Below are 24,456 nucleotides of genomic sequence, written 5' to 3' on the forward strand. Positions count from 1 at the left end.
TAGATATGTCTGTTTGATTTCCAAATATTTGGGGACTTTTCTGTTACTTTTTTTATGATCTCTAGTTTAACTCCATTGTGTTTGGAGAATACACTTTATATGATTTAAAATTTCTTAAATGTGTTGAGATTTATTTTACAGTCATAATAGGGTCAAGTTTGTTGAATGTTTTGTGAGTATTTGGGAAGAATGTATGTTCTACTTTTGTTTTGAGGAGCGTTCTGTAAATGACAGTTGAAGAGTTTACAATATCTGGGCAAAAGTAAGTTTACAGTTGTGAGTGTACAAAGCTCGAAGTTTATTTTTGTATTATTATAATCATAACCTGTATGCCTTTTCCACATGAACAGCTATAGGCCTACTTTTGCCCACCTTGTATAATCCTTTAACTCATCACAGGCTACCTTCAAATTTTAACTACAGCCCTTCACATATAATGTAAGAAACTTACAGTTTCACTACGTTTCCTTTCTCTTGTCATGTGTACTATTATTTTCATGTTTTACTTTTGCATATGATGCAATCCCCAGAATATGTGCATGGTGTTTTACTTTAACAAACCAATCTAATTTCATTTTATGACACTGTCCTCTGCTGTGTGAAGTCTTTGAAGCTTAAAAAAGCAGTTATTTATCTTCGATATTGCATGGTTCCCCCTGCATTTCCATTTGAATGTCTTTGTGGTGTGCGTCTCTCTGCTGACGTCCCCGCCTGTGCGTGCTCATTGTGCTCTGGCAGTAGTTAATCAAGACTCTGCTCGCCTTTCCTCCTAGGGGACCTCACCCTTTGCTGTTCAGTTCACCTGTCTGCCCTGTCACCTCAGCTCCCTAGTGAGCTCCGCAAAGTCAGGGTTTTGTGGTTGATCCCAAGTGTGCTCCTGCCCTGTTAGGGTGGGGCACCGTTCTCTCGCTGCATTCTATGTCCCAAGTGAAAGCAGGAGTGATAACATCAGTTTAGATACAGACTTTCAGCATTGTGTATGAAGATAACCTAATAGCTCTTAAAAGTTCAAGGAACCAAATGGGAAGTTGCTTCAGAGAAAGGGATTCATATTCAAAAAGTGAACCCTGGGAGCTCCCCTTGTAGGTCTGAAATCATACTTGTTTAGTTGTGCTACAGAGGTTCCTATGAGAGTAATTCCCTTGGCCCCTCCCTTTCATGCGACAGAAAGCAGTAGTCAGGAGCACTGTAGGTCCGTGTGTAGGGTCTTTCCCAAGACTTTGTGTGTCCTTGCAGTGAGGAGTTCTGTGGTCAGCCTTCGAAGAGCCACGTCATCTGTGTGTCCTGCGTATCTTCACTCCTCTTTTCTTAGATAACGTTATAGCATGCAGCATTCCGTAAACATGTCGCACGCTTGCTTTTATAACTGCAAATGGGAATGTCCACTACTCCCCCCCAAACTGTTTTCTGCTCTCTTCTTTTCAAGAAATGTCACTGACAATCTCCTTTCTATATTTGAAAATTGCTGTAGTAATGAGTTACAATAAAGGAACTTGAAAAAAATTACCTTTGTACATGTTCAATTTGAGATGCCTATTAGACATGTAGGTGGAAATATCATGGGAAAAATCGAATGTATAAGTCTGAAGCCCCAAATACATCAGGATTTGAGGTGGAATTTGGAGGAATCATCATGTAAGTGGTATCAAAAGCACGGAACTGGAAGTTCTCACCTGGAGACATGCCAGCCTTCAGAGGAAAAACCTGAAAGTGAGTGAGTGACAGGGACTGGAAGGAAACCAGGAGGGTAGAGTGACGAAGAAGCCAGTAAGAGAAAGTAGATGAAAAAAATGTTGAAATGACGAAATGTCAGAGAATGAGCAGAGAATTTTAGGTGAGGACTGTGACTTCGGCAGTGGGTTTAGAAATCATTGGCTGGTAGCTGGTGTGGGAAATCTTCGCCGGACCTGTGGATAGGAGATGAAGTGAGAAGGAAGCTGAGGGAGCCATGAAAGGTAAATATAGTGAATTCATAAAAGACTGTGTCTGTATGTCTGAGTTTGTACAGACCAAGTCTTTTATATGGTTTATCATTAGAAGTCTGAGCACTGGAAATCCATTTATATTTCTGTTCCTAAAGGGTTTCTAAAGAAACAGAAAATGTGTACGTTCTTGGAAATCTGGATTGGAAGAGCTGTGACTTAAATGAGCAGATGACAGTTGCCATGGCATTTGACAGTATTTATGGTAACTCATCTAACCCCCCTCTGAAGTCCTCCACGTGCCTTTGGGGTGCGCTGTCGTTCACACAGCATTCCAGGGCACTGTAATCAAGGATTCGTGATTCCTGCCGTGTGCCATTGACTACATCTTGATCTTAAAGCTTATCCTGGAAGCTCTTGCAATAAAGAATCAAGTATAGTTTATATTTGCCAACACTTTCATATCCACTGGGAAAAGCGAAAGTATAAATCAAATACTGTGGTTATATCAGCTCTGTGGGAAGGGAGAGGACCTCAGCTTTATCTTAAAATCATTATGTGTACTGCGCTGAAATTAATTCAAATGGATTCTCCAGAAAACCTCATTTTTAGTTATTACGCTAGGACCTACACCCACATTGCCTCATCTTTGGCCTTTGCTCTATCTTCTTTGGTTAAGTTAAAAAGCAGATCTTATTTAATGCAGTGGTCTAAAATTTTTGTCATGTACCCAGTTAGTAAAAAGAAATTTTTAAGTTCCAGATATATTTTTAAGTGATTATGTCTACCACAGCTCTAATAGAATCAGTATATTATAAAGCATGCGCAGAATAAGGACATTTGAAAAGGATGAGAAAACAGTGAATTATCTTGTAAACATCCTGTTTATATACATCACAGAGAAATCATTTGTCTCTTTAGAAGCATAGGAATTGGCTCTTTTCTTTCTGCTTGAGGGTGTAATACATCTTTCAAGTTCTTATGTATGACATCTGAGATACTTAGAGAATTATGATCAAGCCCCAAAAGAAGAATTTGTTCATTATATTTGAATATGCCTTTAGAGTTATCCTGATTTTTTCCTCTTTGTCCCTCTCCCAGCACCACCCACTCCCTCAGGCCGTTCCCCCCACCATTGTTCATGTCCAGGGGTCATGCATGTAAGTTCTTTGGCTCCTTCATTTCCTGTACTGTACTTTACATACCAATGGCTATTCTGTAACTACCTATTAATACTTCTTAATCTCATCACCTCTTCATCCATTCTCCCCACCCCCTCCCATCTGGCAACCATCAAAACACTCTCTGTATCCATGATTCTCTCTCTGTTCTTCATGATTGCTTAGTTTGTTTTTTGACTCAGTTGTTGGTAGACATGTATTTTCACCATTTTATTGTTTATAGTTTTTTTTATTTAATTTTTGTTCAAGTACAGTTTTCTTTCTTGTATTCCCAGCCCTGCACCCCCCCAGTGCTCCCCGCCCCACTCCCATCTCCGCCCCTGTCTTAGTTATTGTCCATGTGTCCTTCATACTTATTCATGTGAGTCCATCCCCTTTTACTCTGTGCTTCTCTCCCCTCTACCCTCTGGACCCTGTCAGCACATTCTGTATTTCAGTGTCTTTGGTTACATTTTGCTTGCTTGTTTGTTTTGTTGTTTACATTCCTGTTAAAGGTGATATCATATGGTATTTGTCTTTCACTGCCTGGCTTATTTCCTCAGCATAATGCTTTCCAGCTCCATCCATGATGTTGCAAAGGGTAGGAGCTCCTTCTTCCTTTCTGCAGCATAGAATTCCATTGTGTAAATGTACCATAGTTTTTTGATCCAGTCATCGACCAATGGGCATTGTTTATAGTTTTGATATTTTTTTCTTAAATAAGTCCCTTTAACATTTCATATGATGGTTTGTTGATGATGTACTCCTTAGCTTTTTCTTGTCTGGGAAGCTCTTTATCTGCCCTTCAATTCTAAATGATAGCTTTGCTGGGTAGAGCAGTGCTTTTCATGACTTTAAATATTTCTTGTCAATCCCTTCCATCCTACAAAGTATCTCTTGAGAAATCAGTTGACAGTTTTATGGGAACTCCCTTGTAGGTAGCTAACTTCTTTTTTCTTGCTGCTTTTAAGGTTCTCTCTTTACTTTTAACGTTTGGCATTTTAATTATGATGTGACTTGGTGTGGGCCTCTTAGCATCCACCTTGTTTGGGACTCTGTGCTTCCTGGACTTGCATGTCTATTTCCTTCACCGAATTAGGGAAGTTGTCTTTCATTATTTTTTCAAATAGATTTCCAATTTCTTTCTCTTTCTCTTTTCCTTCTGGCACCCCTGAGATGTGAGTGTTGGACCTTTTAAAGTTGTTCCAGACACTGCTTATACTATCCTCATTTTTTTAAATTCTTTTTTCTTCTTATTCTGATGGATTATTTTTTGCTTTTTTTTTTTAGATTTTATTTTTATTTTTCTTTAGAGGGGAAGGGAAGGAGAGAGGGAGAGAAACATCAATGTATGGTTGCCTCTCGTGCATCCCCTGTTGGAAACTGGCCTGCACCCCAGGCATGTGCCCTGACTGGGAATCGAACTGCGATCCTCTAGTTTTCAGGCCTGCACTCAGTTCACTGAGCTACACTAGCCAGGGCTGCTTTTTAAAATAAATTTATTTTATTTTATTGTTTTTTAAAGATTTTATTTATTTTTATGGAGGGGAAGGGAAGGAGAACATTAATGTGTGGTTGCCTCTTACATAACCCCCATGGAGGACTGGGCCTGCAACACAGGCGTGTGCCCTGACTGGGATTTGAACTGGAGACCATTTGGTTCATAGGCCGGCACTCAGTCTAATGAGCCACACCAGCCAGGGCCGTTTTTTGCTTTCTTACATTCCATATCATTGATTTGATTCTTGGCTTCATCCACCCTACTGTTGTTTCCCTGTATATTGTTCTTTATTTCACTAGTGTATCCTTCATTTCTAACTGGACCTTTTTTATTCTGTTGAGGTCCTCACTAGGTTCCTTGAGCATCCTTAAGGAACCAGTGTTTTGAACTCTATCCAACAGATTGCTTATGTTCATTTCATTTAGCTTTCTCTGGAGTTTTGATCTATTCTTTCATTTGGGCCATGTTTCCAAAATAAAGAAATGATGGCTCTTCTTTACTTCAGTTGTAGTTTTGATGTGGTTGTGCAAAGCCATGTCTGCCTATGCCATCATCCTGACCAGAAGTCCAAAAGTAAACTCTTATGTATATAGTTAATACTGTTTATCAAGGGCCTCATATAGCACAAGTTTTTCTAATCAGCAGAACCTTATTGAATAAGCAAACCAATAAAAACCTGTAATGCCTTTTATCAGTGTTTGTCAGTGTAGTCAGTAATTTACAATTTGCAATCATAATGGTCAATGGTAAAGTTTATTATGAGCAATAATTTTAATATGCCCATTTTTCTTCCAGATGACATTAAAGTCTCAGTAAATGATTTTATCATCAAGGCAGCAGCTGTTACCCTTAAAGTAAGTAGCAAACACCAATAATTTTGGCTCCTCAAGTAGTCTCACATCTTTGATTTTTTTTTAAATCCTCATCTGAGGACATGTTTATTGATATCAGAGAGAGAGGGGAGAAGAGGAAAGAGAGAGGAAACCGTTGATATGAGAGAGAAACATCAATTGGCTGCCATTCGCCTGCACCCTGACCAGGAATCGAACCCACGCCGCCCTTTGGTGTACGGGACAGTACTCCAACCAAGCAAGCCAGCCAGCCCTGGCATGTCTTTAAATTTTTATATAATAAATGGAACTCTTTTTTTTTTAAGGCACAAACATTTTATAATTTTATTGCTAAAATCATTCTATCATTTAATCTCCTTTAGTTTCACAGATGAAGAAACTGAGAATCAGAAGGGTTTATACTAATTAGTCGTAGAGAATAAACACCACTTATTCAGCATAGACTAATGGACCCCCTATCCTGTGCTAAAAATGTGCCAGGCATTAGAAATGTTGTAGTGAACCAAACCTACATGTTTTCTGCTCTTGTGGGGCTCAAGTTCTAGTTGGGAGAGACAAACAAATACTATCATCGTAGTGTGAAAATGCAGAGGTGAGAAAGAGCAGGGTATGGGAATAGAATAACTAGGGGTGTAATTTTCAAAAGGGAGGCCTGTCTGGCAAGGCGATCATGAGACAAGGCCTGCAAAAAGAGAGGATCGGGCCAAGTAGGTAGTGCTAGAAGATTAGTATTCCGGGGAAGGCAAACACAAAGGCTGTGAGGAGTGGGCTGTGTCGTTCAAAGACATGGCACTGCAGCTACTAAATGTGCCTACAGAGGAGTCAGCAAGAACAGAGGGTAGGAGATGAGATTCAGAGGATATACAAGAGTGTGGAGTTGAGGGCAACCCCTAGTACAGGCGGCCTTGGTAGCCATGGTAAGGACTCGGGATTTTATTACGAATGAGGAGCACGTCTTTGGAGGGTTTTGAGCAAAGGACTAACAGGATCTGACTCACATTTTAAATAGAAAAAGGAGAGAGTGCTGTGGTTGCCGTGTGCAGTGCAGCCTGTGGAAAGGCAAGGTCGGGGCGGCGAGCGCTCCTAGGAGGCTGTTGAAGGTGGCAGCCTCCTAGGAGCGCCAACAGGAGTAGCTGATGGATGTGGGATGCGAGGGAAAGAAGGGTGAGGATTTGGGCCCAAACATGGGAGGCATGGCATTTCCCGTGTACTAAGATTGGGAAGATGGAGGAGGAGCTGGTTGGAGACAAGAATCTCGAGCTCGGCTCCGGACGTGTATTAAGTTTGAGAAGCCTCATACCGTCCTGGTGGAGGGGGCAGGAAGGCAGGGGGTCTGACTGGAGATGTTAATCTAAAACCCAGGCTTCCTGACTTGCTGCTCAGCACCATTTTCTGTCACGCCTTTGTGTAAATGAGGCTGCTTTTCTGTATAACTGCTTAGTAATGGCTGTATTTTAAAGTACATTTATAAAGAATTTATTTTATTTATTGATCAGTTAAATAATAGAGAATTTAAAGGCATGCCTCTTCACCTGCTCATATCTAAATGCTCATAAGTCTTTTGTCTATGACCAAACATTTTGAATTACAGTAATGATTTTCTGATTATGAGTTATTCTTGCCCTCCTTAAGTGGACATTAGCTATTTGTCAATATTTCACTTCATGATTTTCTGATTATGAGTTATTCTTGCCCTCCTTAAGTGGACATTAGCTATTTGTCAATATTTCACTTCATAATTTTGTGTCAGGAGCCATAGTCATTTTAATTTAAGTTTTCTGCTAGCTCTTTTAGGATTTTCCTTTTTATTTTTTTAATCAGTGGCTTCATTAAAATGAATTTGGTTACTTTTTTCTTTCCTTTCTTTGGGATTGTTTCAATATTGTAACGATTTTTAGTTCTTGAGGTTTTGTAGAATTCACCAGTAAAACTATCTGAGTTCTATATTGAGGAGAGAACATTGGCAACTTTCTCATTTTTTACCCAAATTATTAAGCTGTTTAATTTTCAGCTTTTTTAAAATCAGTCTAGAAACTGATATATTCCAAGAAAATCATTTATTTTATCTAGATTCCCAAACTTATTAGCCTAGGGTCATTTAAATTTGCCTGTTATAATTAAGTCAGTGTCCTCAGTGCCTGGGCGTTTTCTGAAATCTGTCTTGCTTTTATTTCATGTTTATATTCTTGCTCCTTTTATATTGTTTCATTATATATCCCTTCATTTCCTTAAGTTTATTTTGGTTAGAGTTTGGGGGGGGTTGTTTTTGTTTTTCAGAAAACTTGAATGTCTAATTAATTATAATTATAGAAGAATAATCTTAATTATTTTATTAAGATTATTCAGAGTATAAATTTTCTTTTGAGTACAACTTAGGTTATGTCCCATAGATTTTTGTTACATAGCTTTCTATTTAAATTTATTTTCCAGATACTCTTTATTTGTGAGGGTTTTTTCTCTTTCACTTTACCATTATCTCTAAACAATTTAATATCTTCTAAGAAAACTGGGATGTCATTGTTTATTATTTTGACATAATGGGATTATTCAATGAATGAGCTGAACCTTGAAAGACGAGGAAGTGAAATGAGCAATTGAAAAGAGATGGAATGGGAATGAGCCTAGCGTGGCAGCGAGAGGCCTGAGTGGAGTGGGGGATTCATTGTCAGGGCTGCTCGGAGCTCAAATTAGGTAAGTGGGTGACATCTTGTTGGCGGATGGCTCTGTTACAGTACATGTGGAGAGGCATGGATCTTATTCAGTAGAAAGCAAAGAATCTTGAGAAGAGAAATTTGGTTTTGATACCTATTTTTTGAGCATCATTTTCTGCTATGATATTTGACAGTATTATTGCACATTATTTCAAGGCATTTAATCATTTCTTCTGGTTTTTCACCCCCCATGTAGTTTATATGTATATTAAATAGATACATATACATGTATAGGGTATATAGTATGTTGATGAAGCTGGAAAATCTCCCTTAAATACAGAAGTCATTTATTAATGGCCTGCTGATATTCCCCAGGACTGCGCTAGGACTGCGCTAGGAAGTAGGCTTCCTTCATGCCCCAGGAGTAGTGTGGATGAATGTCACTGCCCTCTTCCCTCTCCTCTTTCAAGGTCACGTTGGTCAAACACTGGGGCGGGAAGGAGAGCAGACGTCAGTTACTGTGTTTTGCCGCATGTGAAGTGCGCCTGTATGTAATGCACACCCACGTTTTTGTCCCAAACTTCCAGGAAAAATATCTTTTGTTTAAATTTTTTAATTCAATTTTTATTTATCTATATTTAGATACTTGATTTTTATATTACAAAAGAATTTTAGCATTTATTTTTTAACATATTATGGTACAAGAAATTTTATGTAACAAATGCAGAAGAACAGATACAAGGAATTTCAGGTACTACCCATGTATAGTGCTCATCCTTATTTTCCCCTCAAAAATGTAGGCAAAAAAGTGCACATCCACTGCAAAATACAGTACTTTTTATCAACCAGGTTTAACAAAGGAATCCTTTTTTTTTACCGTGATACAAAGAGACCAAAATATGGATATCATCAGAATTTCTTCAGGCTTGCTTCAAAAAGATAGTATGCTGAATTATTCGTCCCAAATGTAAAAGATATTAACCAGAGATCCAATCTATTTTTTACACAGAATTTTTGTTTTCTTCTGTCTAGCTATATTCACTTTCAGATGCGCGTAATAGGATTAGTTCTTTTTCTGTAATCACTTTGGTCTAAAGCTGCTTCTTTAGTAGCATGTTTTTCTCTGTTTCTGTTTTCTAGCAAATGCCGAGTGTTAATGTCAGCTGGGATGGAGAGGGCCCAAAGCAACTGCCCTTCATTGACATCTCGGTGGCCGTGGCGACAGACAAAGGTTTAATTACACCGATCATAAAGGATGCTGCTGCTAAGGGCATACAGGAAATTGCCGACTCTGTGAAGGTGCGCCTTAAGACGTGCTTTCAAATGTTGGAATTTACTTTCTGAGTGAGTCTTGACATGACCTGGTCACTTTCTGACTGATACAATATGCATATATCTGTATATAATTGTATATTTATATATACAGTTATGTGTGTGTGTGTGTGCACATCAAATGATTGTCACTTGTGGATGTGGAGTTTTAAATTTTTATTCATGCACAACCCAACTTACAAACACTTAACATTCAAAATTTCAGAAATAACATACAGATAAATTCCATTTGTGTTATAAGTGAATGCTTTACTTACCGAAGTCTAGAATTCAACTTTAAGGATGGTAGTTTAGACAGTTAAAGCTGAAACTATATTTCTTTAAAATGGCAGTAGATAGACCTCACTATTATCATTTTACTGTTAAAAATTTATTCGTTTCCTTTCTGGAATTGAGACCACTAAACCTATTTAGTATTCCAAAAACAAAAATATTTTATTTTTCCTAGATTTCTTTAAAAGCAGTTTCATAGCTCCGATATAGAAAAGTCTGGTTTTGCCAAAACTACCACATGGAATAAGCAGGAATACAGGTGGTAGGGCAGCTTTGACAGTCTAAGTGTGTGTTTTGGTCAGAAATATCGTAGTGTTAGCATTGAAAATTTTAGATGCATTTAGATAAGCGATTCTTTTTTCACTTACCAAGGACCAGCTGTATGTGTAGTAGTAGAACAAGATATAAGGGTGTTTAATAAGGAGAAGATAAGATTTCTTTGGGGAGCTGGCAGTATGCAAATGTGTAGACCTACTTGCCCAAAATAAGTAAATAAATGCAAGCCTATCTAGTTTAAAAAGCATACTTTTGGAGTCTTAGAGATAGATGTAATTAAAGGTGACCTTAGTAGAATTATCATTCTAAAGCCTTTCCTCACTCGTTCTTGAAAAGGTTTGCGAAGTATGTATTTAGAGATGACAGTTCAACTGTATTTTGTACTTGAGAGGAGGTATTAATTTGGCCAATTGAAAAGTCGAAAAGATAGAGGCTGGTTTACTAGGCTAGTACATGCCTTATATTCATCAAGGGTTTTCAGCAGCAGCGAGATTACATGCATTTTAGTGTTTTTGTGAAAGTCAAATAGAATTGAATTTAACTGTGGAGTTATTCTTATCTTTATATAAATTTAATTGAAAAAATTTAACAATTATAGGAAGGTTTCTTTGATTTTAATTTACCAACATAACTACTGTGATAAATAGTCTTTAAAGTAGCTATATTAGCATTCTCTCCCTTCCATCCGGAAAGAAGTTGGGGTTGTAAGGAAACAGTGTCGCAGCCTCCCTACCGTAGGAAGCACAGTCCTAACCCTTTAGGGTGTCCCAGGGCCTCTGGGAATCCGTGGTGCCCCCTGTAATTCCCAGCAACCCGAAGGTTTGCTGTGCTCTGGCTTCTCACCTGTACTTCTCATTCTCCTGCTTCTCTCCCCCACCCTGATGTCTGTGATCAACACTCCACTCTCTTGTTCTTATGGTACACCAGGCACTAGGCTTAGCATTTAATGCAATCCTATGGGCCCAATATTATAATTGGAACCTAAATGTCCCCATTTTAAAATTGAGGAAACTGAGTTTAACACCTTTAAGAAATTTTGCCCAAAGTGATGCATTTAGAAAGCGGTAGAAGTGGGATTTACTTAAATCCAGGCATTCCTCATTTCAAATGCCATTTTCTTAGGCCTTCTGTGGCTTCCATACCTAGAATAGCTTCCTACATTAGCCTGTTTTATTGTCTTCATTGGCTTATCAGCCTTTTCTTTTTAAAGATTTTATTTTTAGACGGAGGGGAAGGGAGGGAGAAAGAGGTAGAGAAACATCAATGTGTGGTTGCTTCTCATGCACCCGCTCCCCGGGGATCTGGTCTATAACCCAGGCATGTGCCCTGACTGGGAATCAAACTGGTGACCTTTTTGGTTTGCAGACCAGCACTCAATCCATGGAGCCACAACAGCCAGGGGTGGCTTATCAGTCTTTGAAATTACCTTATTTGTTGACCCTTCTATGTTCCTTTCTATCTCATGTTGACTGTGTTGTTCACTGCCATATATCCAATTCTAGAAGAGTGCTTGGAAGATACTAACTACTCAATGAATCTTTTAAAATATTTCATAAAAACTCTTACTGAAGTTAATTTTCCAGGAAGTTTGTAGGTCCCTGTAAATGCATCTATGAACCCCAGGCTAAGAACACCTGCACTAAGTATTCACTTCTTTGTCTGAAGGATGTCAATGTGTGGTGTTAAAGGTATGTACGTCTCAGCCAAGTTCAAGTTTATATTCCCTAAATAGAGTAATACAGTAACAAGCCATAGATCCCACGCTGTTCTTAATTCCTCATTAATTATAGCAGTTCTAAAAAGCAGAGGTAGTGCTATGCTGTAGCATGGTACATGCAAGGGGCTGCTGCCCAGACTACCCGGCTGGCCTTGGACAGAGGGAGAGGACGGGAGAGAGAAACATTAATCAGCCGCCTCCCACATGCTCCCCGAATGGGGACCAAACCCACAACCCAGGAAAATGCTAAGCTCCTGTTAGAAATTCAGGGAAATCTTCAGTTAGAAGATAGCTTGAGAGTCCATGGACCTCAGGAAAAGAACGCCTTGCCTAGGCTCCATAAGGCGTCCTTTAGAGGCGGCCGTTAGATTTCTAAGAAACGTCTGGTTGGATTGTCCATTATTGTGCTCTTCCTACTTTTTGGGACAGCCATCTGTGTTTCCTTGAATCCACTGATGTCAGATTAAGAGACTTCTGGCCAAGATGGAGGCATAACTAAACACACTTTGCCTCCACACACAACTACAGCAAAAATTACAACTAAACTACAAAAACATCACCGAAATTTGTCATAAAGTTGAGCTATATGGAAGTCCAACAACCAAGGATTTTAAAAAGCTACATTCATCCAGGTGGGTACCTTTTCTACAATAAGCCACGCTAGTAAGACAGGAAGTCAAAGCAGCTCTACCTAATATACAGAAACAAACACAGGGAGGCTGCTAAATGGAGGAAACAAAGAAGTAAGGCCCAAATGAAAGAACAGAACAAAACTCCAGCAAAAGAACTAAATGAAATGGAGATAAGCACCCTATCAGATGCATAGTTCAAAACACTGGTGATCAGGATGCTCAAAGAAATCACTGGGTCCTGCAACAGCATAAAAAAGACCCAAGCAGAAATGAAGGTTGCATTAAGTGAAATAAAGGAAAATCCACAGGGAACCTATAGTGAATGGGATGAAGCTTAGATTCAAATCAACCGTTTGGAACATCAGGAAGAAAAAAATGTTCAGTCAAAATAGCAAGAAGAAAAAAACTCAAAACAAAAGTAGAATAAGGAGCCTCTGGGGCATCTCTAAACATACCAACATCCAAATCATAGGGATGCCAGAAGGAGAAGAGGAAGAGCAAGAAATTGAAAACTAACTTGAAAAAATAATGAAAGAAAATGTCCCTAATTTGGTGAAGGAAATAGACATACAAGTCCAGGAAGCACAGAGAATCCCAAACAAGGTGGACCCAAAGAAGACCACACCAAGACACATCATAACTAAAATGTCAAAGGTTAGAAATAAAGAGAGAATCTTAAAAGCAGCAAGAGAAAAGGAGACCGTTACCTACAAAGGAGTTCCCATAAGACTGTCAGCTGATTTCTCAAAAGATACTTTGCAGGCTAGAAGTATCTGGCAAGAAGTATTCAAAATGATGAAAAGCAAGGACCTACAGCCTTCATTACTCTATCCAGCAAACTATCATTTAGAATTAAAGGGTAGATAAAGTGCTTCCCAGACAAGGGAAAACTAAAGGAGTTCATCATCACCAAGCCATTATATGAAACTAAAGAGAACTATATTAGAAAAAGATCAAAACTATAAACATTAAAATGGCAACAAATGCACAACTATCAACAACTGAATCTTAAAAAACAACTAAGCAAACAAGCAGGAGAGGAACAGAATCATAGATATGAAGATCATTTGGAGGGTTATCAGCTGGAAGGGGGAGAATGGAGGAAAAGGTACAGGGATTAACAAGTACAAATTGGTAGGTACAGAATAGGCAGGGGGAGGTTAAGAACTTATGCATGCTCATGGACATGAACTAAGGGGCAGGGGGGAGTTGCTGGAGGGAATGGGGATACCATGCCAAGGGGGGCAAAGGAGGAAGAATTGGGAAAACTGTAATAGCAAAATCAATAAAATACACCTTTCACAGAGACAGAGGTAAAGTTACCTCATTGGTGCTCAGTACAGGTTTTGAATGAATTACTAAGGCATGTGATATATTTTAGAAACACTTGCCAGTCATCTTGTATAACGTGCTTTCAGCTGGACGCTTCAGGTAGCAGCTGCTTTATTTTAAGTTCCTATTTTCACGTGACCAGGAAAATTCGGTGAGAATTCTTTAGGAATTTTTAGAACCAATGATCCTCCTCAGGTTCTATTTTTATTTTAGGCTCTTAGGGTTCATTGATAGGAACATTCTGCTGATGTAGTTTGGGTTTACAGACTTTTTAAAAGTGTAGTAAAATAAATACACTTTTTGTTTGTATTTGTGTGGTATGGGTATGTGGAGGTCATCTGCCGTGGAAGAAATGCCTTTCAGAGTCTGTGTGACGTGTGCCTGTTCAAATCATGTGAACAGTTGTGTTGCTTAAGGCAGGAAAAATGCATCTGTAGATTGTTCTCGCTACCTGTTATTCCACGGACTGTACGAGTCTGTGTCTCATTCTTCATTTTGGTTTCAAGTAGCTTTCATAAGTGACTCTGTCCAAATAGTGTGAATCTGCAGTTGTGTCAGTTGCATTAGTCACAGTGATGATACATTGAGATGTTTTGACATTTTTAAAGAATGTTTTAGTTTTCAAAATTGAAGTCACCTGTGGTTTAAAATGAGCTATTAATGGTGGTTACAGCTACTTCTGTTATCTGTATAATACAGAACATCAAGTAAGCCCCGATTTAGTTTATCTGTTCAAATGACAACAGCTTTATTCTTCTCTTAATAAAATCACTCATTATTAATTTTTCTATGTAATGACTCAGCCTGTGTTTCCTTATTTTGGAAGCATTGAAAAATAAAAATGAACACAAGTATGGTTAATTGCAAGTTAATTGCAAGTGGTTAAATAGAGGAAAATTGAATGACTTTCCTTAAATTCACTCTTAGGGTGTCGTCTGCCTTTCCCTCTGTAAGTTTTAGAAGTCAGTATTGTCAAGAGTGATACAAAAATGACTACACTCCGTGTTGCACTCTAAATTGGACTAGCTCATCCAGGAAATGTGTTGGCTGTAGGATCAAGAACCAAAATAATGTCCATTTTCTGGGGCTTAGTAATTCCACTTCTGAGAACTTGTATGAAATCACTCAAAAGAAACCAATGAACCAAATTATGACACTGGGGAAATGACTAAGTAAATTCTGGCAGATAGAGTCTTTAGAATGTTAAGCAAACATTAAAAATTTGTTTATAAAGGCTTAGCAACATAGAAGATGTCTATATTGAAAAGTGAAGTAGAGCGGTCTGGGGTTTTTTAACAACTGTCTGAAAGTGTGTGTGTGTGTTATGGGTAAAAAAGAGGCAAAAGTTGAAAAACAAAATCTGATATATTGGTTGTGGGTTTGTTGCTGTCACATAGTTTATTTAAAATATTAGATGAACAGGAATGGCTTCGTCTAATATTTTATCTTCTAAGAAAAATAGAAATATTAGAGCATTCTGCATACTAGTAGTGCATAAGGTAATTCCAATATTTGAAGAATTTTTAAAGGAAAGTGATTTTTCTAGTTTTGATTCACATCTTTAGCTTCTTTAGGTTATCTGTATTTTATCTTGTCTTTTTTTAAATTAATTTGGAGAAAACCAGATATACATCTGATAAAGTCAAATCAAAGCATTTAAGAGATGAGACTGTACCCTGTACAAATATTTCAAATGACAACCTGTGCTCTGTATAATATAGTCTTACTTGACACACTTCATTTGTATTTTTCTCAGGCTCTATCAAAGAAAGCAAGAGATGGAAAATTGTTACCTGAAGAATACCAAGGAGGATCTTTCAGGTAGAATTTAAACTCTTAATTATCAGTAGCATCAAACAAATAGAAGACTTATAAAGCCCATGTTAACCTGTTTTATTTATTTTCTGAAACTTTTTTAAAATTTAAGATAAATATCACATGCTGTATTTTGATAACAGAGTATATGTGAAGATATTCTTCAGATGAATCAGATTTTCATATCAAACCTAGTAGGAACCCCTTAGGGTTAGCTAGTGAACTCTGAATGAGTTCATGAACTCTGAACATTTGAATAATGTTCATAGAATGACATTCAGAGTTTGCTGTTTATATTTAAAAATATATCAGTACAGTAGATTTATAAACCTCAACTGTGTGTTTTTTCTGCTGTGCTTTCTCATGTTAAGGTACCTTGGAGAAATATATTAACACTTAGGCCCGCCAGTACCAGCTCTATTTTTGAGTGTAACTTACACACAATAAATTGCACTTGGTGTAGCTTGAATGTTTTATGAAATAAAGAAACTTGTGCAGCAAACCAAAGCAGGATATACTTCCTCTACCCTTCCATCCTCTTAAAGATAACCACTTTTCTCAAAATCACCATAGATTTGCTTTGCTAGCTTTGATCTTCGTGTAAGCACACATTTTTTAAATCCTCACCCAAGGATGTGTTCGCCTGTTTGGAGAGAGAGGAAGGGAGACGGTGAGAGAGAGAGAAACATTGATGTGAGGGAGAAGCCTTCACTCAGTTGCCTCCTGCACGTGCCCCCATAAGGGGTTGAACCCACAAGCCGGGCACGTGCCCTGACTGAGGATCAAACCCACCACCTTTTGGTATACAGGTCAATGCCCAACGAGCTGAGACACCATCCAAGGCTAAGTACACATTCTTAGTGTCTGGCTTCTTTCACTCAACATTAATGTCTGTGAGATCAGCCATGTTGCTGTGTGACGCAGTCATTTATCTGTTATCGTTGCAGTGTCTTATATTCCGTAGAGTGTTGTAAACATATGCCAGTATCCATTTACTGTTGGGCATTTATGGTATTGGATAGAGCTTGGTGCTATTACAAATAATGGTGCCATGAACATTTTATTAGTGTCTTACGGTGACTGTACATACTTTCATTGTGTACACTGAAAGTGGAATTGCTAGGTTAAGAGCTTTAATGGATCTTGTCAAACAATTTTTCAAAATGCTTACACAGATTTACACTTAACAGTCTATGAGAAGTCCTCTTAGGAATGCTAGGTTTTACATTTTAACAGTTCTTGGGGTATGCAGTGGCGCTCTTTGTGGTCAGGGGAATACAGTTTGATGATGTTGAAAACGGTTTTCATTTTTCTCTTAGCCATGCGGGTATCTGGTAACTCATCAGATAAAGGACCTGGTGAAGTCTTGTGTCTATTTTTAAAAATGATTTGTAGGAGTTCTCATTTCCAGATACACAGACCTTTGTAGGACTATTTCAAATACCTTTTCCTACTCTGTGCCTTGCCTCTGGAACTTTTTAAAATTTAATCTTTATTATATGTTTTTTTTCATCACCATTTAGTCTCCTCATACCCCTCCCCCAGTAATCACTGCACTGTTGTCTGTGTCCATGAATCCTTTTTCCTTTTTGCTCAATCCCTCCACCCCCTAACCTCCCCTCACCCCAACTGTCATCCTGCTCTCCATCTGTGAGTCTGTCCCCATTTTCCTTATTAGTTCAGTTTGTTCATGAGATTCCACATATGAGTGAAATCATATGGTATTTGTCTTGCTCTGACTGGCTGATTTCAGTGGGCCTAATGTTCTCCATGGAACTTTCTTGATGGTGTTTTTTAATAAACAGAATTTCTGAATTTTAATGAAGTCCTATTTATCATTATTTTTCTTTATGGTTGGTCCTTGTTTTCTGCTAGGAATTACTGCCTAAAGAGTCATGAAGTTGTCTTCTAGAGGCATTAGAGCTTTTCACAGGCAGATCATAATCCATCTGAAACTGGATTCTGTTTATTGTGTGTAGGTTTTTTAGGGCCAACTGGTCACTTGTTGTATACACAGCAAGCCATGCTGGGATTTTGACTAGGGCTGCATCGACTCTTGTGGGTAGTTTGAGAATCGACATCCTCAGAGCACGAGTCTTCCAGCCAGCAACCGTGGCGTAACCCGCTGTGTAGTCAGTGCTGTGGCTCCTTTCGGTTATGCTGTATAATTTTCTGTGTAGAAGTCTCATAGATGTTTTATTAGATTCATTCCTTGATGTGTGTGATATTATTGTAAATGGTATTGTTCTTAAATTTTATTTTCTAATTATAGCAACTTGTATATAGATATAAAATGAATTTTTATTGACCTTTTATCTAGCGACTTAGCTGAATTCACTTACTAATCTGACTAGGTTATCTGTGGAGCCTTACATTTTTCTATGTATGCAATCAGTTTGTCCATGAATAATGACAGTTTTATTATTTTTAGTCCTTGCATCTTACATTTCTTTTTCTTGCCATATGCCACTGCCTACAACTTCCAGTAGGAAGCTGAATAGGTGTTTTTATGCGGTATAATATCTGTATGCGTGTCAGTATTTAATTCACACTTTTTGATACTATTGTATATAACACTCTTTTGTTATTGGTCTTTGAATGACTTAGTGTAAGGTCTGTAGCAGTTTTTCAGTGAAGCGAAAGTCTAATCCGATTGACAACGTGCCGCCTTTTCGTTTTCTCTAGCATTTCCAACTTGGGGATGTTTGGCATCGATGAATTTACTGCCGTGATCAACCCCCCTCAGGCCTGCATCTTGGCCGTCGGGAGATTCCGACCGGTGCTGAAGCTCACGCGGGATGAGGAGGGGAATGACCAGCTGCAGCAGCACCAGCTCGTCACGGTCACTATGTCCAGCGACGGCCGACTGGTGGATGACGAACTAGCTACCCGGTTTCTGGAAAGTTTTAAAGCAAACCTGGAGAATCCTATTCGACTGGCCTAGTTCTCAGAGACAGAACTGCTACCCAGAAACATATGCTCTATTAAAAAAATTAGGTATTTAAATGTGAAGTGGATGGAATGTTTATTTATTTAAGGTGAAAGAGTTTGCTCTGAGTTGTCTTCATTTTTAAAGTGTGTTTAATGTTGTAGGAATAAATGACAACAAACTCTAAGTACAATAATTAAAAAAGAACATTTAGTTAGATCCACTTTTAATCTTGGTGCTGTCAAAGGGAGCGTTAAAGAAGATGCAAATTGAATCATATGTTTGGCTCGTTGGAGCATTTGGGAATATTTGAGAATATATGATAAATTGTAAACTCAAAAAATGGTTACGATTCTACTTAGTTGTGTTGACATTGGATGTGGTCTCCAAAGAAACACCTACTGATTTAGCAGTGGGACTTCACTTGTACAGGCACTGCTGTAGATATACTTGAACAATTTAATATGTACAGAAGTTTATTCTGGATAACAGTACATAAGGATCACATTGTATTAGGGGTTGCGGCAACATTATTGAATTTTTTATGTATATAAAGCCATACATTTTAGAATGCTTTCTATCAGTCTTGTTTTTTATTCCTGTGACACTGTGAACTTCTTCAGAGGAAAACTTTTTAAATCAAAAATGAAGAGAAAGAGACCAAAAAAATTGTTTGTTTCAATGGTAAACTATAGTTTAAATAGTTAAACCCTCAGAAATAACTGCTCATCTTCATACTAAATTGGAATGTATTAAAATAAATGATGCTGTTTACTACCGAACATTTTAAATTAGTGTTGATTTGAACACAAAATGTTTCTTAATGCATCATAATCAAGTTTGTATTATGCAATAACATATGAGACAGTGTAAAAATTTCTATCGTATTTTAAATGTTAGGACACAGAAGTTTAGTCAGACCTTTTTTTTCAAAGATTTTTTACTTATTTCTTTTTAGAGAGAGGGAAACAGAGGGAGAAAGAGAGGGAGAGAAACATCAGTGCAAGAGAGAAATATCGATTGGTTGCTTCTCATATGTGCCCATTCGTGGGACCAAACCTGCAGCCCAGGCGTGTGCCTTGAGCAGGCATCAAACCAGAGACCCTTTGCTTTGCGGGACGATGCCCACCCGACTGAACCACGCTGGTCACTTCAGGGCGGTTAGTGAAACCTTGACGTATGTTAGTAGTTTCCCCAGAACAGCTTATGGGGGACTCTGCAGGAGGAAAGGAGGAATTTGAAATTAATGACATTAGGAAAATAGTGGATATGGAATGTAAAGAGGGGAGAAAAGGTGTATGAAGCGGGCAAGAACCACCCTTGTTATTCCATTGATGACATGAAATTTTCACTAATTACTGTAAAGGTTAGAAGTTTCCTTCTTTTAACCACTCTGCTATTACTGGCAAGACCGTTGTGCTGAAGTTGGCTCATGGTGAGTGTCTGCTGACGTGACCCACCTGGGGAAGGACTGTCCGGTACAAGTTGTGTGGCAGTGACAACGGTGAACTTCACGCTCGAGGAAGAGAGCGGCACCTCCCAAAATAGTTAGAGCGCCAACCTGTGAATTGTTAAGAAAATGCTTAATCCAGTTACTGCGTTTTAACAAGCTGTTTTTTGAACAATAGTCTTCAAAACTTTTCTCATATGAACAGTTTTCCCGAAAGTTGTAACCAACTACTACTTTTAAAATCACTTTTATATGTTAGTTACTTTCAGTCAGTTTTAGGTGAAATTGTTTTGCTGTTTTTCCAATGTTTATACCGAAGGAAGAGCGCAAGAGAGCCATAAATAACCCTGCGCCGGGGGTTCTGTTTGGTTTTCCGTGGGCCAAGGTGCGTGCCCCCTAGTGCCTCTGTGCCCTGTGGTGGGAATGGACATCGACCCCACCCCCGCCTGCCCCATGGGGTTGCTGCCAACCGCACGGGGGCAACGCGGGATAAGTTTAAGGCCCTTTCATTCTTGGTGGCCGTCGCAACCAGGCTTTTCATATAATCAGTTGCTTCTCACGGCTTCACTTCTCAAATATTGGTACGAATGCTTGTTCATGCTGACTAAAAAGTATTTTTCCAGTATTTCTATACTGCTTAGGTTTGTGTAAGCAGATTGTTAATTTCTGTTAAAAAAAAAAAAAAGAATTCTCTCTCAGCGCCAAGTCCAAGAGTAACACTGACTGAAGAAAGAACTGTGCTGTGTGTGGTTTGGGTCGTGTGGAGAAAGGGCCGTGGTGCCCGAGCAGGCTCTGGGCCACGCTTTATAGATATTTCTAGTGCCCATACGGATCACGCCAAGAGGGTATACAGATGAAAGTTTGCACCTGGTCATCTTTTTTCTCATTTAAACAGGAACATGGCTAAACTACTGAGAAGGCTTCGAAGGGATAGACAGTGCACATCCCAGGTAACACGTGGGCAGGACAATGTCAGTGGACACTAGAATCAGTAAGTCAAAGAGCCCGGCTTCTCCTGCTCACAGCCGCCAGTTAACATTCGCAGGTGCCGCTGGCTCACTGGCCGTCATGTCAGATCAAACGAGAGCGCGCTGCTGGCCAGACGCCCTCGTTTGCAGTATTCCTGAGAAATTTGTGTGTGCTGGTACAGGCATTTTATATATAGTGCCAAGTGGAGCTTGTGTTTTTAGATTTTTTTTTCTTTTTTGCATTTTGGATCTTGATTTTATTCTGTGTAGGCCAGGCTTTTGGATCTTGATTTTATTATTGCATAGGCCAGGCTTTTGGACATGATGCTAAAAGTAAACCTAGTTTCCTAACCTTTTATTGAAAGGTAGGTGGTGCTGTGAGTTAATGTAACATAGTTAGAGTGTGGGAGAAAAATAAAAATAGCATTTAAATCTTAGTTTTCAAGGAAAATTTGCCCTCATTACATACGGTGTTGCGATGGACTTTGTCTTCGGTGAAGTGACAGAATGAAAGGACCAGTGTGTGGCAGGTAAGATAGAGCATTAATTTAAATGTGACGTTATTCGTTATTTATCAGTCTTTGAAGAAAGAAATAACAGTGCAGAATTACTTCAAGATTAGTCTGGCCACAATATGCAAGGCCGGTCAAAACAGGACAGCAATCAGCAGGGACCAGTTGGAAGCTCTTGCTACAGTGGAAGCGTGCGTTGTCACAGTTCTGCACCAGGTCAAGTGGCTTTAAAGGGGGGAGAAAAGGAGGGACGGTGGACATGCTGGTTTGCGGTGCTGAGTTGTAGATGTCCAGGTGGATGCGTGCTGTCCGGTAATGCAGCGGCAACAATGCTGTTGCCCAGGCCAGAGCAGTGCCCTGTGGCCCATCACCAGCTCACAGAAGGTCCGCGTTCTGTTAAGTTACATACAGTCAAGGGTGTATTTCAGAAGGCACTTAAACTTTTTGTAAGTGGGAAAACCAGGAGTCTTCCACTGAAATTATTTTAAATCATTTTTGTGGATTTTAAAAATTTATTTTCTAGTGTCTCCATTGGTTTCAAGACATGGGGACAGGCAGAGTTGGAGGGAAGGTACGGTTCGTCTAGACTCATAATATCGAAAACACCATTTAGTCAAAATTCTAAGTTATAAAGAAGTCTTTTGGAAAATTATTGTTAGCCTTAGTGACTGTTTTTCTTCATCATATAAAGTTTACTTTTCACATTTAGCACTTATTTATATTTTATGCACCAAATCTGAGCAGCCATTTTCTTTCTAGCAAAGTGCCTATTTTTTTTAAACCTCTAATTCAACTTCATCTTCATTGCACCTGTTGTGATAGTGCAATTAAGGGAAAGTTGGGCTTTTATTAAGGGTTGAGACATTATTAGCAAAATCATTCATTAGTTATGACTTTCCTTTATCCATGCCTAAGATTATTTTTTCTGAAATGTCTTCGTTTATGAAATTTTTTGTTACTTCTATCACTAAAAAACAGGTCTTTTAAAGATACGGCTGGTGTGATGAAATGATATTAGCAGTTTACCAAGTAAAAGTGTCATGCTACTCTCCGGGATCACCTTTGAGTCCCATAAATTGCGCTGACTCTGCACTTCCCATCAGGGCCTGTCAGTCTGCTAGAGAACGGCTGTCATCAGGAGCTTCAGGGTTGCACTTAACAAAGTGCCATCCTTCTCGGTAGAAGCTACTGGCATTTAGTACGTGCTTTGTTTCTCGAGTTTGCATACTTAAACCAAGAGTATTTTTAGCCTAGTTTCAACCTTTTTAATAAATTACTGCACTGTTGGTAATTTACTTCTATGCCTCAGTATTGGCTTACCTATAAAATGAGGAAACAGGAGGAGAAATTAATCAGAGTGGTGTTCACTTTCTTCTTTAGAATTGAGACTGATTCTACAAGGTAGGTATGTCCCACTTTACAGTCACCATTGTAAGGCAGGCCAGGGAGGCAAACTCAGAGCTTATGTCATCTGGCCGAAGGCACGCAGCTCAGAGGTGCCACGCCTGGGGTTTCTGCGCAGTGCCGAAATTCAGACACTGCACCACAGTGTACAGCTCTCCAGGCTGTATTACTCCTGCTGAGAGAGCCCCGTGTTAACAGATAGCATTTCCCACCTGAGGGAACTGATGGCCCAGTTCTTCAGTAGCAGCGCTGACCTGTGTTCTACATGGCCACTGAAGTCGATGCATGTATCCTCCCAAGTGGCTCTCTGTGCCTCTATGGTAATTGTATGCAGAGTGCGCTGAGGGATTTTGTTTCCATTATGGACAACTATTTATTAGCCTGGAATCCTGAAGTTAAGTATTACAACTTCTATTTTTGAATGGCAGGCTTAGAAAAACGTAAGCTTTATTAGTTCCTCTAAAGAAAAAAGCCATGACACAGAACATGTTACTTCTAATATCTTTGAATCTGGTCACAATTCAGAACCAAAAGTATTTGCCTAAGCTTTTATTTTGAAGGCTCCCAGCTTCTATATTGGCAACCTTACCAGGCAGGGTCCCATGGTAGCAGCCCATTGGGTAGCAGAGAACGTGGTCTAGTTGCCCAGGCCAGAGCTGTCCGCAGTTGTCGTCCAGGAGATAGGAAGCCTCCTCCCAGGGCACTGGGCAGCCTCAGCTGCTGGGCCTGTGCTCTGTGGGGTCAGGGTGCCGCTCCCGTGCATGGTGTCTGTTGGGAAGGCCTGGGAAGGTGGTCACCAGGCCAAGCTGGGGCTGCCGCTCTGGGCGCGTGGCCGGGCAGAGCGTCACTGCCTGTTCTGTATCCGCTGACCAGCCGAGCAGCAGCTGGAACTAGCAGTGTCCCTCGGATGCCTTCTACGGAGAAAACCTCGTGCTAAAAGACCCATCGAATTGTTGTGAACAGACCTGGAAGGGTGCACTTGAATCTGACAGACAATAAATTAGTAACCGACGCACCAGTCCAGGGCATTGGGGAGTAAAGTGATCTCATGATTTGGAATAACGCCAGATGATAAGACACCTTGCAAAGGTGTAAACCACCTGTATTAGACCTACTTTGTGGGTAGAATTCTCCTGGGGCTAGAGGTAATGTCACTTTATTGCATGTAAATACCCCTATCTGCTAAGTGATACCGTTTTTAATGTTAAAATGTTGAAATCCGTTACTCGTTCAATAGTGATGTGCATCTGTGTGCGCACACTGAGTATTCAGGGCTAAACGAGGAGCCTACACTCAATCAGCTTGAACTGGTAAGATAACTTTTTCAAAGTGTCATTTGGGAAATTCGCTACAGAAATTTTATTTTCTAGGTAGATAGTTTAATATTTTTCTAGTTATCTAATTACTTAGTTCCCATAAAGTATATGCAGACCTTTTCTAGTCAAACTATTCATGTGCTCATCATGAGACTAGAATAATGCCGTAGCAACAGCTAACTCACTGTGTCCCAGGCATTGTCCTGAGTGCTTTCCACGTGTTAGTAACTCATTAAGACTTCAACTCCATAAGGTAGATATTAGCATTATCAGTATTTCACAGAAGACACATCACATAACTTGTGTGGGATTATACAGCTAGCAAGGGGCATAGACAGGATTCAAGGCAGGTAGTCTGGCCCCAGAGCCTCGCAAGAAATTCCTGTTTTAAAACGTCAGTTTATTAGGAAATTCT

General features: G+C 39.3%; 1 protein-coding gene across 1 annotated transcript in view; it reads left to right on the top strand.

Moving 5' to 3' along the window:
- The window catches only part of PDHX (pyruvate dehydrogenase complex component X), a 63,258-nt gene extending 44,088 nt beyond the window's left edge, over positions 1-19,170 (top strand). The window contains exons 8-11 of the mRNA XM_037040494.1: positions 5,379-5,437; positions 9,226-9,384; positions 15,404-15,468; positions 18,148-19,170. Of these exons, the coding sequence (XP_036896389.1) occupies positions 5,379-5,437; positions 9,226-9,384; positions 15,404-15,468; positions 18,148-18,406 (542 nt within the window). The 3' untranslated portion in view covers positions 18,407-19,170. The remainder of the gene's footprint in view (positions 1-5,378; positions 5,438-9,225; positions 9,385-15,403; positions 15,469-18,147) is intronic.
- Positions 19,171-24,456: the final 5,286 nt, after the last annotated feature.

This window comes from Sturnira hondurensis, unplaced genomic scaffold, assembly GCF_014824575.4.
Source record: "Sturnira hondurensis isolate 20B ecotype Veracruz unplaced genomic scaffold, ASM1482457v3 Scaffold0002638, whole genome shotgun sequence".
Taxonomy (NCBI): Eukaryota; Metazoa; Chordata; class Mammalia; order Chiroptera; family Phyllostomidae; genus Sturnira; species Sturnira hondurensis.